The sequence below is a fragment of the Drosophila guanche genome, unplaced genomic scaffold (assembly GCF_900245975.1).
Source record: "Drosophila guanche unplaced genomic scaffold, DGUA_6, whole genome shotgun sequence".
Lineage (NCBI taxonomy): Eukaryota > Metazoa > Arthropoda > Insecta > Diptera > Drosophilidae > Drosophila > Drosophila guanche.
The window spans coordinates 6,600,660-6,617,579 of record NW_022995744.1 but is presented as its reverse complement, the minus strand read 5'-3'; the positions used below and the strand labels follow the sequence as shown (position 1 = coordinate 6,617,579).

Genomic DNA, 16,920 nt, shown 5'->3' with positions numbered 1-16,920 from the left:
CGTCATGTGAAGCGTTATAATGCGCTTATTTCGTGTTCGGATGAGGGGAAAATCGGAGGCATAATCGGGGGCAGCCAACTAATACAATTAGGCAGATAACGCGCCCGTCCAGCCATATCAAATGCGGCAAGTCACCATACAAATGGCTTCTGTCAATCCATTAATGAGAAATGTTAATGAGGATGCTTGGTGGCTGTCTCTTTGTATCTGTCTCACCTGTCCATGGCTTGGTAACGCCTAAACTGTAATTGTACTCTACTCCACTTAAACGTGGTTTTAATTGTCTCTTAACAGCCTGTATTTATGCAAAATGACTCGCTCATGCTTTCCCACTTATTTAATTGCTAAATTCCCCCTTTACAGAAAAACATTTCCAGGAGGAACAACTTGTTGACTGTCACTGTTCCCTGCCAAAAAAGGAATCTCTACCCTTTCTTCTGCACTAAGCTCTGTCGCACTCTTGTCACAAAGTGTTCGCACAATTATTTTAAATGACTCGACACAAAAATTAAAAATGCAATAATTGCATAATGAAAGCGTGTGCCAAACGCTGAGAGGGCCCAGGACCTCCAGTCGAGCAGTCGCCCCGAATTGGAACTGAAACTGAAGCTGGCTGGGCAAAGGGCCAAAACGGATGAGGCATGATGCCCTCCATAATTGTGTGCATAATTCAGTTAAGGGGCGAAGGCGACAGCAAAACGCATGTGGGGCGGGGTCTCGGAGTGCGACAAACAACAGAAAAAGGTCTCGGAAAAAGGTCTGAAGAGCAGTCGGCGATGGCGTGAACAACGTGGGCAAAATCCAAAGCGGCTTAAATGTGTGCTAAGTGCCGTTGAGCTTATAATGAAACACCACTACAACTACACAGAAACCACTTACACCTGCGCACACGCATATACACTATTATACACACGCACACACACTGGACAGGCACACAGAGAGAGAGAGAGAGAGCGAAAGCCATGGACCAAGCACAAGTGAAGCACACTTCCCGCACAGCTGCCACACCCACTTCCGGTTGTGTGTGTGTGTTTGTACAGGTAAGACTCTCTCGAGGCTAACAGCTAACCACAAAACCACCAACACATACGCGCCCACGACCACAGGCCCAAACAGACCCGACACAAAACTAGGCGCTGCCTCGACCGCAGCCAGGACAATGCCCGGACGTGGCCAGCAGCGCTAGTCTCCTTTTTGTTATCATATTTTTTGTATGATTTATTTGCCAAACAAAATTTCCGTTGTCATCTCTTTGATTGATGGCCCCGGGGCCCCAAGTCGGTGTGGCATGCTCCGCTGTCAGTCTTCCTATTCATTTGAGAGTGTTATTAAACTCATGCTTAATTAACGCGATTATTGCTGCCATTTGCTGGGTAAGCTACAGGACCAGCTATGGCACCACAATGCTACAATGCTTGTGGTCTCAGCTGAGACTTGAATACGGACGGGCGCACAGCGCTCAATTTTGTGTCACATCAAAGTGCTTCCACTCCCTCGCTACATTTCCCCCGTGGGCTGTCAATGTTGACGTTGTTGATCACAAAAATTGAATTGTATTTACAATTGAATTTTTGAAAAATGGCTGCACTGGCAGCCATTGCATAATGCCGAAACCAGACAGGACCCACAGACCGAAACGAAGCATTTTGAGTTATGACACTCGTCTAAGGTCAGCAGCAGCTGTGCATGACGACTGGCGCCGTGAGGTAGATGAGGTGGGACAGGACAGGAAAGGACAGTTCCCATGCATGGCAAATGACAGTCGAGGTGCTTGTGGATTTCCCGGGCCATGCCCTCGAATGCAATGAGACGGCACTAACGACAACTATTCGCAGTTGGCCAAGAAAGTGTGAGCCAGCGAGTTTTGAGTGGGGAAACTCCCAGTTGAGATGCTGCCACGAGGGTTGGAATTGATTGTAAATAAGAAAATTATTGCATTTACTGTGGGGGTTGCAAGCTATCGACCTGCTAAGGAAATGTCAGACCAGGACTTGTGGATAATTCGACCATCAATCAACAAAAGATACAAAAGTATCTCAAATATACAAAAGTATCTCAAAGATACAAAAGTATCTCAAAGATACAAAAGTATCTCAAAGATGCAAAAGTATCTCAAAGATACAAAAGTATCTCAATTATACAAAAGTATCTCAAAGATACAAAAGTATCTCAAAGATACAAAAGTATCACAAAGATACAAAAGTATCTCAAAGATACCAAAGTATCTCAATGTTACAAAAGTATCTCAATGTTACAAAAGTATCTCAAAGATACAAAAGTATCTCAAAGATATAAAAGTATCTCAAATATACAAAAGTATCTCTAAGATACAAAAATATCTCAAAGATACAAAAATATCTCAAAGATACAAAAGTATCTTACAGATAAAAAAGTATCTCAAAGATACAAAAGTATCTCAATGTTACAAAAGTATTTCAAAGATGCAAAAGTATCTTCAAGATACAAAAGTATCTGAAATATACAAAAGTATCACAAAGATAGAAAAGTATCTGAAAGATACAAAAGTATGTCAGTTGTAACAGTTACAACAACAACAAAAATGGGTATGTTGTACAACAAGAACAACAACAATTTGTTGTACAACAACAACAAAAATTGTTTGTTCCTTAAAGGTATGCAACACAATTTTTAGAATCGTATAGTACCTAGAACGTATGCAACACAAGTTTTTGGAATCTCAAAAGTGCCTAGAACGTATGCAACATCTTTGTTTAATCGCAAGGTAGCTAAGAGTCTGCTACAACATTTTTGACAATTTGAAAATAATTAAAAGTATGCTACAGTAAACTAAGTAAGCAACGAAATTGGCTGTGTTTCCATAAATACTTTCGTATCTTTGAGATAATTTTGTATCTATGAGATTCTTTTGTATCTTTGAGATGCTTTTGTATCTGTAAGATAATTTTGTATCGCGAAACCCGGAGAAATAATAATAAATAAATAAATAAAAATATTTACTTATTATTATATCTCCGGGTCTCCGCTCATGTTCGTTGCTCACGGTGTGGAGGGAAAGGCCATTGCTTCCTTGGTTCGGAAAAGCAGCTTCAAACTAAAAAAACCTTTTTAAGGATGAAAGATATACATATATAATCGTGTTTGATTTCTGTATGGAACTCCTTAAAATATTACCAGATGTATCTAATTTATTATAAACTCTGCATGACCTGCACAATAAATTAAAATTCATTTGAAATGCTTTTCAAAATGAAACTGCAAAATATTTTTGTGGTTTGGCTGCCATTTAAGTGGAATTTCGAGTGTGTCAGGGGAGAACAATTGAAAATCTGCTTTGTCTGCACCTTTTCCATCTAAATATTTAGACAATCAAACAAGATTTGCGGCAAGTGAAGCTATTTATCTTGTGGTTAAGATGGCTGCCTGCCAATCGATTCGAATGGAACAACATGCCATTCCAAAGACAAGACAAACGTACATACATAAACACATGCTCGTAGCCAGGACATTGCAGCTTCCTTTGTCGTGCTGGAAAATGCTGCAGGGATGTGAGTTTCGTTTGCATTTCGGTTGTTCCACCCAGATTTGGAGCTGGTGCAAAACGTAGAGGTAGGTGCCAATCCAATTGAAAGGCCAAAGCCAAAAGCCAAAGGCTAAAAGCGAGCGGATTTTTAATTAAACGCTCAAACGAGGTCAATGGGTTAAAGGTTCCTTCCTAAATGATCCTGAGTGCTCGATTAATTAGACATTTGGATCCACTTTGTCTACCCAAAATGAGCAGAGCCACAGCTGAAGCTCATTTTGCATAATAACAGATGACATCAGGGTCGTGGGGCCCTTAACAACTTTTAATTGAAACCGCTCGCGAGGCACGTACCGCGTTCTTGTATGAGTACTCTTACGAGGCGACAACGACACTGTTAATTATAAATCTCCGCCCCTGTGTGTACTGATGTGTGCAGTTTTATTGCGTTGCATCGGCAATTAACAGCAAAAATATAACAACAAACAACGGCCAGGAGGCAGCAGGCAGCAGGCGGCAGAGAGCAATGTTTGTTGCGCAGATGCTGCGATTTTTATGCCCAACTCTTGCCCCTGAATTATTGGCGGTTGTTCTCCACGGTTTTCGCGTAAGCGCAGCTGCCGGCATTAATCCAACACGGTCCGCAGCAGGACACGGACACCAATACTCCAGCATCTAACCGATGCGCCTCGTAAAGCACTCCAGCAATACCGCGATCCGGAAGCTCCATTCCAGTTTCAACCCATGCCAATGTGCATTTCTGCAGTGATTTGCGTGCATCGGCATGTCCTGTGAGGATTTCGACCATTTTGGCTGCCGCGGGGCTTTTTCCGTTGTTTCGCTGCCACTCGGGGCAATCGTACAGCTCCAGGGCTATCCTGCATTCGGGTCGATACATGCCACGGCCAGCGGGATGAGCACTAGCGGGTATCTCATAGCCTGGAGATTCCCATTCAGTCACTTTTACAAGCAGTTTTTGTGTTCCTTTTCGACACAGCGCGTGGCATTCAATTGAACCGAAACGTGTATGGTCACTGGGGTAAACCATTCTGGGCTGTCCACCCACCACACGCGCACAGCCTCGCCCACACGCATACGCACTTCTCTGATTGCATCAAGTTGAAATAATGTAATTAGTTTTTGTGCCGCGGTCGAGGATGCAGGATGCAGGATGCAATTTGATGGAGTGGTTGAGGCGGGGATCATCGGAACAATAGCGAGTCTCCAATAAGTTTGTCTGTTCGATGTTTTGGGGGCATCGCCAACAGATTTTCGAGAGAGTATTTTGTATACAAACCGAAACTAATTAAAGTTGTCTCCGCACCATAAATCATAATCCAGCATCTGCTTCTGCCTGACTTGGTTAATTCACCGTGAAGCGCTCAATTTTCTATCATTCCATTTACTTTAGTACCCAAGGACCCACTCCACTTGTGGCCTACATAGCTAAGTATCTCCTATATCAAGTTCCGTTTCCAGCGAAAAAGTATTTTTGGCCAGATTCCATTGCGAGAATCAGAGAGAAGTCCGGGCGCTGGCCAATTTAATGGCGCCCATTATGCGCCCATATCCAATGGCCACCCCAATTGTGCCCGAAAAATTATCGCACCATGGCATGCCATCCGCTCTGCGCTGTCCTGTCAAATAATTAATTAGAAAATAATTGCACGTAATAATTCATGGGGCCCAGTGGGCCATTCAAATGGAGATAGATGGAGAGAAGAAAGCAAAGAGCCCATGGGCAGCCTGCCACAGATTTCGCTCTTTGTCTGCCACAGGATGAACTGGCAGTAGGATGGTTCCTGGCTAATTCCGACTGTTAATTTTGTATGCATTCGATTTGGTGCGCTGGGGGTCCCTGTCCCGGTCCCTGTTCTCGGTTCCCCTATCCTTTATTGGCTGTCATGTCGCATACATCTAAAATTAATCATTGGAATGCAGCATAATTTATTATGTCACACAGCAACCGCACACAGCGGCCACAAGCCCAAAGCTGCCAGACAAAACCAAACCAGATGGAGAGAGCGAGTGTGAGAGCTGCCTTTCCGCATAGGCGTTTACTTCCTGTGGTTGACGGTTTGTCAGGGCGTCATTTAAAAATGGTCAGGACCCCGCTCTGCGCTACCTCAGAAATGGCATGTCCTCTGTCGGTGTCGGGGCTCTTCAATCAAATGTGAAAATTTGTATAATTACAGGCTGGACGATGGCAGGCAGCCAGCCAGCCAGCCAGCCAGCCAGCGTAAGAGCTGTTTGATTTAATCAGGTTAATAGCGTTTGCATGTCGCGAGGGACCTCTCGCACACACACACACACACACACACACTCTACACTGAATATATACTCGCATGGTGTGTGGTGTGTGTGTGTGTGTGTGTGTCGGGGGACTTAGAGGTGTTAAATGTTTGCGGTTGCATTGTAATAAACTTGCATGCAAATGGCCCCGCCATCAGGTTTAATTACAAGGACCTCAGCGCTGCGAGTAATGAAGAAAAACTGCCGACCTCAACCGGAAGGTAAATTGATGATTGATGAAATTTTTGTATGCGTAAATGTTGGCTGAACGTTGCCGGAGGTGTGAGCCGTCAAAGGGTTTCCTGCTGATGTAGTATGTGTGATAAACAGCCATACGTTTTTGCCAGTCCCATGATTGATTGCCCAGCTGTTAAATCTTCCATTAGCGCCATTCAAAAATCTGTAAAAAGGAACCATTATTTAGGGTAGTCTGACGGCTGATGGCAAGTCCCTTCAAATGAATATACCAACTTTTTCGTTTTATTTTGCATTTTTTTAAAGTTATTTTTATTGCATTTCTCGCCCACTTTTCCTAGCTTTTCCAAATGTGAGTTTTGCATGAATCTCAAAGGATTTCATTTGTTTGCTATTTTATATGCCATTACCATACAATATTACATACATTCGTATCCATTTCTGCTTGTTTTCAAGTGATTTGCCATGATTTCATTTGTTTCTCGTTTTATTTTGTTTTTCTATGTTTGTTTACAATTTGTCACAACCTTACAAATTGAAAATTGATTAAACCAATAAAGTTTTGTGTGTGTTTCCTTTTTTTTCTGTGTGAGAGTGCTTTTGGAATTGCCCTTCAATGCTACACGTACTATCCGGAATAGAAGAAGTTTTGAGCTGGATTTACCTTTAAATTTTGCTTGGGCTCAGATCTGCGAGTGTTTTTGAAATATAATACTTTCCCATCGTAATGCATCTTCAATCTATTATCAATTTAGTTATGGTTTCTTGTAAGGTGGCGCCTGGGAATGGGCCTGGAATTGGGGGAGCGGAGCCTTCCCGTTCCCCGACGCCTCTCGTTCCCTATACACGATATTTCAATTTAAAATATATTTCATTACCTCGTTTACCATCTAAAAATCAATTGGGGGCTTGCTCTCGCTCTCGCTTCTTATTTTCGGGAGGGAGTGGAAAGTGTAATGCTATTTTCAATGTTCTTGTTTATGTTTTAATTCATATTTTTATTTTTCAATTTGTGTTTTTTGCATTTGCTCATAAAAAACAAATGTTACAACTTACAATTTGGCACATCATTAAAGATTAGAGTTCTCATTTAATATACATATATATCTGTATATTTATATACTTTATATTTATACTTTATATGACGCCTACGCGTCTGATCTATGTGAAATTAAACAAAAGTGGCGCTGGCTTATGGTTAGACTACACAGATTCGACTCTGGGAGTTAGGGAGCTGAGGAGTGTGGGGAGGGGTTACAAAGTAAATCGGGTCAAAATGAGAACTTTAGCATATACATAATATATATATATATATATATATCGTAGGCTACCATATAGCTGCAGTGTTTGATTGAGTTGCGTTTTGCACTTATTGCATAATTTATCCGAGGTCTGACTCTGCCCTCACCTCAACGCATTTGCTTAAGACAAAAATTGTGTGTTTCACTTAGTTTTTGTTTTGTTTTGTTTTGTTTTTAAAATTGCGGTGGAAGTTGAGTTTATAATTTAAATGTATATATCGTACCGTATTATGTTTAAGTTTTGCATTATAACTAGATGGTTTTTTTTTTGCATTTTTGTATCTTTTGTCTGCTCATAAAAACCCAAATCTGTGTGTGTGTCTGTTGTTTTTAGGGTGAAACTATTTCTGCGCTATTTGAAAAATGTTTTATATTTAATTACGTCTTTATTATAGATAATTCACTTGAAAGCTACATTTAATTTGGCAATTGTTGGGTTCGATTTGTTCTCATCATTATTTTGCTTTTATTGTTTTTACCTATTCGCTCACCTTTCTGTACCTGTCCCTTTTCTCTCTGTCTCTCTGTCAGCGGCGTACTAACTAATATCTAACTAAAAATCGTTTTAAAATATAAACTTTGGCTTTAAAAATGTCAACGTAAATGTATAGTATATCAATACATAATAATTATGAGAGAGAATCAAACAAAAAAACTAACACATTTATATGTGTTGCCTATGACATAATTGCTTCGCTTCGCTTCGAGTTTCTGTGGGCAAACCCTATAGCCTGTTGCTACGCTCTCTCTATATACCTCTCTCTATCTCTATATCTCTTTTTGTGTGCGTTTTGTATTGGTGTGTGTGCGTGTGGTTGGGAGAGGAATAATGTAAAATATTATATATCTTCATAAATATGTACAATCTGAGACAGTTTCCAAGTGATTAGATTGAAAATAGAAGAAAACCCATCAAAGTTTGAAGCTCTTTGGAGTCAATGCAATTTTCCTGCCTGTCACTTTTCACATCATTTTGCTTTAGCATAGTTTTGCTTTAGTTTTTTTTGAACACTTAAAAATTGCACGATTACACACACACACGCAATATTTTTGTAGTAGCTTTGATTTGTTTAGCATAGTATGTATGGGTTCATAAACAACTAGTATAAACTTGACGACAGTGGCTGCCTAAATAGGCTGAATCAAAATAGAGAACACTTATGTCGATTCTGGTTGTTTGTTGTCACCATTGAGCATTTGATCGTTAACATTTGAAGAATACACAACGTTAAAAGTTTCCATTTGGTATTTCTGCATTTAGCAATTGTTTTTTGTTTTGTGTGTGCAATTAGATTCGAGTGTGTGTAGAAAATAAATTCTTAGTTTTCTTAGGAGAAGTGTTTTCGGTCTAGTCCGAAAGTGAACAACGAACGTCAAAGATTCATTTTGCTCTTTGCTTTTCTCAATAGTTTTTTTGGGTTCTGTCTTTACACAACACACAAGGAAAGTGCTACGGAGTAGGAGCTAAAAGTTGTTTAATTTTTAATGCTTATTATTCGATTTCCACACATCATTCATCAATGGCTTTTTTTGTCACTGGAAGATTGACTTTTAAAAACTAATTTCTTGTTTTTTTGTTTAGATTTTTTTTTGTGTTTTTTTGTTCTTTTCTTTTTTTGTTTGCTTTGCTGCTATGGCGGCATTTAAAGTAAATTTTATTGTATATTCCAAGGATATGTCTACGTGTTGATCTTTTGCATTTATGTAATGTACCTATGCACTACGATTTTTTTGAGCAATTCGAATTGAGTCGCGTTCGAGTTCTGTTTGGGCTTAGCTGCCAAAATATATAAAAATACTAGGAACAACCAAAGCAATGCATTCCAAATAAATTCGTCGACAATGCACAGTGCAGAAATGAGTATTCTTTGGGTAATTTCAAATAAGAAATTAAATGTCTAAAATATATGTATGCAAGTAAACAAACTCTTTGTGCTTTGTCCCACTCTTGGGAGTTTGTTCAACTATAAATGAAGGACATAATCTGATGGGTTAGGTTAATTTGTCTGATTGGTGCCTTTTGCTTACTACATAACACACTACACAATGCTACCGATGCTAAATAATTTGTAAATCATTTAAAACCGTACGGGGGATCGATCTAAACTTAGCTCAACAAAGTTCTAAAATCAACAACCAAAAGGTATGCTCGTTTTTATATTATTATCTGATGATGTTACCGCATGAAAAGTATCTTAAAAACATTGCTCTTATTTTTGTCTGTTTGCTTTCTGATATACAAATACAATGCCTATATCATAACTATATATCTTGTTATAATATATATCTGTATATATATATATATGTATGTGTATGTTGTATATATAAATTCTGCTTTGCCGCACAAAGTTTCAGCTTTTGTTCTGGTAAAAATCTACGCATGAAGCACATGTTTTTCTTTCACTTTCTTTTTGCAAAACTGGTTTGCATCTGAGCTTTCTTCTTTTCTTTTAATTTATGTAATTTTCCTTTCTTCCTTTACTTTTTTTTGTTTTTGTGTTTACTTATACAAACTCCATAGAACTGTGTTTAGCGTTTTGTTTGTGTGTTTGTTTCTTTTGGTTTTGTTTTGTGGCTTTTACTGGACGACATTGATTTGTTTATGTTCTTCTCTTTTTTGCTTGCATTTGCATTTGCAATTGGTTGTTGCATTTAGCTTTGATTTTCAACTCTCCAAGATCTTTGAGCGGCGGCTGTTGTGTGTTGAGTATCTTGGTATCTATCGGTTTTGGTTGTAACTTCTACTTACTGCACGTACGTAGAGGAGGAGTATTTTACTTCTAAGTTACATGCTTATTTGCATTTACTTTGTTCATATATTGAGCATTTTCATCGAGGGTAGTAGTTCAAGTGCATTATTTGGCTGACTGGCGTTCTTAATGGTTGTTAATATGGCGTAAATCGATTGAAGCCGCCGCGGTACATGGTTGCCTATGAAAAGAGGGAGAAATAAGCAAGATTTCGGATTAGTTTTGTTTATAAAACTGGATGAATATTTGCTGGAATTTATTTGAAGGAGTACTTGAATGTTACTTACTCCATAGCCAGGCACGGGTCCAATGCCATGTCCTAGATAAGGATCTGCATACTCGCGCGCATAGCTAGAAAAATTATTTTTTGTGGATTTTCATCTTATTAGTAAGCTAGTTTGTGATCTTTGCTCGATGACGATGTGTTCCCAGTTAGTTTTTGGTTATGATTAGTTATTAATTTTGATGTTGCTCATTTCTTCCGCTTAAATTGATTTTTTGTTTCTTTTCTTATGTTTAGTGAAAGTTGTTTAGTTTGGATATGATTGTGCATAAGAGCTCAAAGGTTAGTTTTAGGTCTTCCTTGTTGGGCTTTAGACTGCTGCTACACTTTAAGTAATTACAAACACAAGTGTCAAGTTAGATTTTACCAAAGAACGGAGGAAAATAAATAGTTAAACGATTAATAAAATGTTAAATAAGAGTTGAAAGAAATAATATGATTATAAATTGATGTAATAAACTTAAAGTTAGCTTAAAGAAAATAGCAATACAATTAAAAAGATACAATACGATACGATAAAATAAATATTAAGTGATTAAATTGAAATGAATGTAAAACTAGATAATACATACAAGAAATAAATATAAATATGTACACAAAAGTGAATAAGGACTTCTATCAAATGATATCGAAAATTCTTTTCAGAACTTCAAGTTGTAAGCTTTCAACCCATGTAATTATTAGTGGCGGTTATTGATTACTTTGATTAATGAATTTTGGTTTGAGCGACCGATTAATGAGAGTTAATGAGAGTGGGAACCTCATCGAAATGCGAGGATGTGTAGGGTGTAGGGAGAACTTACCCCGCTACGGTGGCATATCCGGCAAGGGCCGGTTGGGCGGCTGCTGCTGCAGCGGCACCATAGGCCGCTCGGGCAGCAACCGCCGTGTAGGTGGTGGCAGCCGTGGCATACGCCTGCTGCTGGGCCTGAGACAGGGGTGTCTTTAACAGCGGAGCAGCGGCCTGGAATAATGTCAAGCAGATCGGGCGTTAGACAACAACGGGCAATGGGGCAAAAGGCTAAAGGAACAGACGCAGTTACAAATTTGGGGGGACGACAACGGCAAACGGCAAGACTAGCGGAGGAGAGGAGAGACAGTGAGGCAAATATTTGTGAAAAATTAGGAACCTAAACCGGAAGGGCCAAAAATAAAGGTAGTACGTATAATATTGTAGTATATTGATTGTGTGTACGAGTAGTTATAGAGAAGTGTAATATTTAACCAAAACCAAATAAACGAGTGCAAGCAAATGGTGGAGTCGATGGTGTGTGGCATGTGATGTGTTTTTGTGCTTGCCAAAGATGTACACAAATACATAAATATTATGTACTCATTGATGTAATGTTTATGTAGCAGTTGTAGTGCGGAAGACTACTACCGAGAACGAACCCAAGATGCCAGACTACGAAACCCAAAAAGTAAAAACGGGACACGGAACCAGTAAAGAACTTAGCATACATAAGATTATACAACTAGGGTTAACTTAAGACTTATCGAATATACATATACAAATACAGATACATATTTTGTATGTGGTACGGTGCAGGGGGGCATAGAACATACACAGAATAAAGGCATTAACCGAAACTTGGGAGCAACAAACAAACATAAGTTGGGGGTAGGTGGGAGACGTGTTTAACGGGTGCAATTATCTAAAGCTAGATATGATTATTTTTACCAAAACATTCTGTGGTACCGGAATGCGGTTGATCGTATGTGGGTTACTGTTTAGCGTAGTCACAGTGCGGCGCTGTAATTTATGGGTTTTTGGTTTCAATAATTGATTTGTTTTCGATTTGTGTTTGTTGTTTTCGATAGTTTGGATAACGATAACGATAACGATCGTGAAAGAATAACCAAAAAGAAATTCGTAGTAGTTACAAAAATGTAGTTACAGCATTGAAGAATAATTATAATTAAATGTTTGATTTAATATTCGTATACTCGCAAAAGCAAACAAAATGTGAAGAAAAATAGCAATAATCAAAAGAGATAGAGATAGAGAGAGAGAGAGAGCGTAGAGCGTATGCTTTGTAAAAGCGATCTTGTGGCCACTACGCCTTCGAAAGGATAATTAAAACCAAACAAAAGGATGCAATTATTTATTATGTATACGTATGGTAGTTTCTTATACACAAGTGTTCAAGGTAAGCAGCTGACTGGCTTTACTTTACGACCAGTTGTCAACGAATGAAACATATTACACAGCAAGAAATCAAATCGGGACACGCACGCGTCTCCGGCGTTAGTTCGGATCAGAAAATGGAAAATGCATAAAGGAAACACAAAAGGTAAAAGCGCAGTAGTAAACACAAGAGTTACATAGTAGATAAGTATGTATAAATGTATAAACTTTTGTTCCAAAAACCAAGTCAAATGTTTCAAAACTCAATCGGTGTCTTTTTTCTGTTTTGATTTTTTTTCACAAGCTAAGTACCATCAAAATATAAATAATACAGATTGTTCTTTCATTTTTTGTTTTTGTTTTTGTTTTTGTTTTTCTCTTTTTTGGTTTTCTTTGATTGTGGTTAGCATATTAGTTTGAAAAAGTTTTATTACATTTAATATGGCGGCTGGCTGAGCGGCTGGAACTTCAGTGACCGGTTTGGCTGCCTGCAAAATTTATATATAGATATTTTTTGTTTCATATATTTTGTTTGTTTCAGAACAAGTTAGCGGTTTAGTTCAGCCTAGACTAGAGATCATAATCATAGCTTAACACGTATCCTAGACTGTAATTGTAATTGTAATTGCTATTGGTTTTGGTTGTTTTTAGTTATTTGTTTTTTGTATTTTGTATTTTATATTCTGTATTTTGTTTTGCTTACTAGCTAACTGGTTGGGGTCGACTCACCTGGAAGCGTAGATTTGGATCAGCGGATGCAGCGGCTGCTAGGAAGGGATCATAGTATACACTGCGTTTGGGTGAATAAGAAAATTCATAGATTAATACATGAATACATGATGCTCTGGGTAGTTCATTGGGTGGTGGGATTCATTTTTGGTGAGGGGCTTCAAACGACGAGAGGCAATTCTCTCATTCGTTCTTTTTTGGAGGCACTTAAGCAAAATTCAAAAATTTTCTTCAACATTTTGGTTGATTTTTGTTGGTATTATTTGGTTCAATTGTTTGTTTTCGTGTTCATTCTTTTTTTTAACGCACTTGTGTGGTTTATGTTTTGGACGCTATGAGAGAAACAGATGGGAAAAAGTTTAAATTTAAATTCAATGAAAACTTTATCCGCATTCTGTTTTGGTTTTGTTTATTTTGTTTTTGTTTTGATTAATTGTTTTTGTTGTCGTTGGTACCGGATGCTGTGGGTAAATGGCTGAAACTTAAGGCGTAACTCAAAACTAAACATAAAGTAAGTCAATCCCCCGCCTAAGCAAACCTCAACGCTAGTCCTGACACGCTCCTAAACCTAAACTGTTCCCAACTGATCTGATGTCCCCCCTGCTTGATGACAAACTGATTGGCGGAAATGTGTTTTTCTTTTTTTGATAGATTGAAGAGAACGAAAGGAAAATAATAAGTTAACATACACATGTATAGTGGTTTATATATATATATATAGAGAGAGAGAGAGAGAGAGAGAGAGAGAGTACTAGCAAAAGATAAACCAACCAACCAACCACATACATAGGATAGGTCATTCCATTTCCCAAAAACTACATACTTAAAGTTGTCTTGCTTTGCTTTTAAATGTTTGCTTTTGATGGTAAGACAGAACACAGACATGTCATGCACCTATCTAATTAGTTTTTTTGTTGCTAGATCGCATTTGGGGGCAGGGATTAGATGTGTGTTTGTATATTCAATGGGGCATGGCATTCATTCATACGCTATGGGTGTAAGGGTGTGAGTTTTCTGGTGTATGTTTGGGTGGGGTGTGTTAAGCGCAGCCACAAACGAATAGGCAAATGGTCTATAGCTATAGATATGTATAGGTTTATGGTTGGATATATGTTTTTTGGGTGGAGTATGTTAAGTGTTTTTGGGTGGATTACATGCACGCAAGGCTCTTGGCTGAGCGCCACACTTTCAAGTCAAATTCAAATGGAAATTCATCATACGCCTAGTGGTACACAATATACACAATCAAGTAGGTCCCTTAACCAAAGTTAAATCAAAATCAAAATAATAATAATAGTAAAACGATGCCAAAAACACACTGCCCTCAGTCAAAATATATGAGCATTTATATAGTACGTGGATATGTGGATATATATATAGTACGATTATAGGTTTTAGATTTATGATTTATGAATAGTTTATGAATTGATGTGTTTTTGTTGTTGCGTGCGTTGATTATCGTTTTGCTGTTTTTGCAATTTTGTATTCTGTTTGGGTTTGAGTTTCTAGCATGTATGTTCTTGCTGCGAGTTTAATTTGTAAATGTAATCAAACTATATGGTAGATTTCGTTATATGCGATATTAAAACTTTACACACACACAAGATAGCTAAAAAAAAATTAAACACGCGTCACCAAGAAGAGATATTAGCAGTCAGAGATAGATAGAGAGAGTGAGAGAGAGATACTTAGCAAGAGAGCGAGTGACTCGGACACAAAAAACAATCTTTAAGCTATAAACAATTGAAAATTGAAAAAAACAAATGGATATGGTACATCCAGAGAGGGGGTTAAACAATAAGGAAAGAAAAATAAGTGCTCTAAGAGCCTACATTCAACGAGGTTTTGGCAGAAAACAAGGGAAATACAAAAGTTACAGCTACAGCAAAAAGAAAGGAGAAAGGGGAAAGGAGAAAACTACTTGGTCGGTCGCTGGGTGTGGTCGCTGCACCGACATAGGCTGCGAGCCACCACGGAGGACTCTCTCTACTTACGGCGTAAATCCATGCAAAGCGGCAGCATTGTTGGCCGCATTGGCCGACGCTGCCATGGAAGCAGCAGCCGCAGCAGCAGCGGCCGGCGTCTGTTGACCGGTGGCCGCCGACAGGCGTGCGGCATACGCGGCCGCGGCAGCAGCACTCGCATTGGTGGCGACTCCTCCCTGGTTCTGGGCAGCCGCAGCAGCGGCCAGTGACTGTTGCAGCGCCGAGTGCTGTTGGGCGACGGCAGCGGCATTGGCCCCAGCGGCCGTGGGCACGGCCACCGCCTGCAGGGTCGGCTGCAGTCCGGCGAGCGCATGGGCGTGGGCATGGGCATGGGCATGCGGATGCGAGGCGGCTACGGCGGCGGCGGCTGCGGCATGCTGTTGCTGCTGCTGTTGTTGCTGCTGCTGCTGCTGTTGCTGGTGGTGCGCGGCCGCCTGTTGCTGCTGCTGGTGGTGCACCTGCTGCTGCTGCTGTTGTTGCTGCTGCTGCTGTTGCTGATGCTGGTGGACCTGCTGCTGCTGTTGGGCGGCTGCTGCGGCCACGGCGGCGGCGGCCACCTGGCGTTGCTGCTGGTGCTGTTGGGCGGCGGCGGCGGAGGCCGCCAGCAGCGCTTGATGGTGGTGCGGGTGATGGGGATGATGGTAGGGTGTGGCACCGACCACGCCCACATGTCCACGTTGAATGGCAACTCCACGCATGGCAGCGGCTACGGCAGCTGTGAGGCGTAACGGGGATGGGTGGGTATTTTTTTTTTTTGCGAGTTTTTCATTTATTTTTTTTGCAACGATTTCACACAACATTTTTGACCAATGTAGGCGTGTGTGTTTATGTATGGGTGTTTGTTGTGTATTTGTGTGTGTGTATGTGTGTTTGTGTATGTGTTCGTGTGCAAAAAGTAGAAAAAAGGAAAAGAAAAGAACATAAAACGCATGCGGTTAGTTTTCTCTCTTGTTCGATATAAGTAAATATGTATTTATATATAGTATATATAATAGGTATATAGAATATACAAGTAGTATATTTTCAAATTTCTACGCATTATGTAGTAACGCTTTTTATTTATATAGTTATCGCTGAGATGATATTTATGTACATATAACAATACATAAGACAATACATAGTACGTGTGGTTCTCATACATATGTAAATGGGTTTTGTTTAATTCGAATATGACTTAACATTAGAACACTCAATATACCAAGAAATGCTACGCACTTGCATCTTTACTTGCATATTCAAATATAAATAATATGCACGTTTATGTATAGAGAATATTATCATCAACAGTACGAAAAACATTGGACCGATCTTGAGTACAGTAGTGGGCATACATATAGTTCGATATGTACAGCAAGACCTTTTTTTTTTACTGGCAACAACTGATTGCAGAATGTGTTTGTGTGTGGGTTAGAAATGGTCGACGAGCGTACAAAGAGCATGTAGAAAATATTTAAAACCAAAATGTACACTTTTTATTTATGTTTAAAACCAGCAAAAAAACACATTTACTACATAAGGGGAATAGTTATAGATGATAGGAATCGAAATGCAAGGCTGCAAGTACGATTTGAGAGCAGTTTAAGGCAGATATGAGCGAGAGAGAGAGAGAGAGAGTGAAGGCAATCAATTTAAGGGTGGGAAATCAAATTGAGAGGAAAAGCTCGGTGCATCAATATGGCAGATCCATAACAAATGAAACTCGTTCAAATTTAAATTTGTGGCCAGCACACAAAAGCCACATTTCTTTTGAATATA

At 39.4% G+C, this 16,920-nt stretch overlaps 1 protein-coding gene across 36 annotated transcripts in view; it reads right to left on the bottom strand.

Annotated features, from left to right (window-relative positions):
- Positions 1–7,623: 7,623 nt before the first annotated feature.
- Positions 7,624–16,920, bottom strand: part of LOC117580174 (sex determination protein fox-1) — a 90,438-nt gene continuing 81,141 nt past the window's right edge. For 6 of the 36 annotated variants that reach the window (XM_034266508.1, XM_034266509.1, XM_034266511.1 and 3 more), the window contains 6 exons: positions 13,181–13,241; positions 12,886–12,939; positions 12,005–12,076; positions 11,127–11,287; positions 10,328–10,391; positions 7,624–10,221 (listed from right to left, as the gene is read on the bottom strand). In XM_034266508.1, the coding sequence (XP_034122399.1) occupies positions 10,177–10,221; positions 10,328–10,391; positions 11,127–11,287; positions 12,005–12,076; positions 12,886–12,939; positions 13,181–13,241 (457 nt within the window). In that variant the 3' untranslated portion in view covers positions 7,624–10,176. Of the gene's footprint in view, positions 10,222–10,327; positions 10,392–11,126; positions 11,288–12,004; positions 12,077–12,885; positions 12,940–13,180; positions 13,242–15,174; positions 15,881–16,920 lie in introns of those variants that run through there. The other 30 variants (XM_034266501.1, XM_034266502.1, XM_034266507.1 and 27 more) reach the window with 15 other exon arrangements.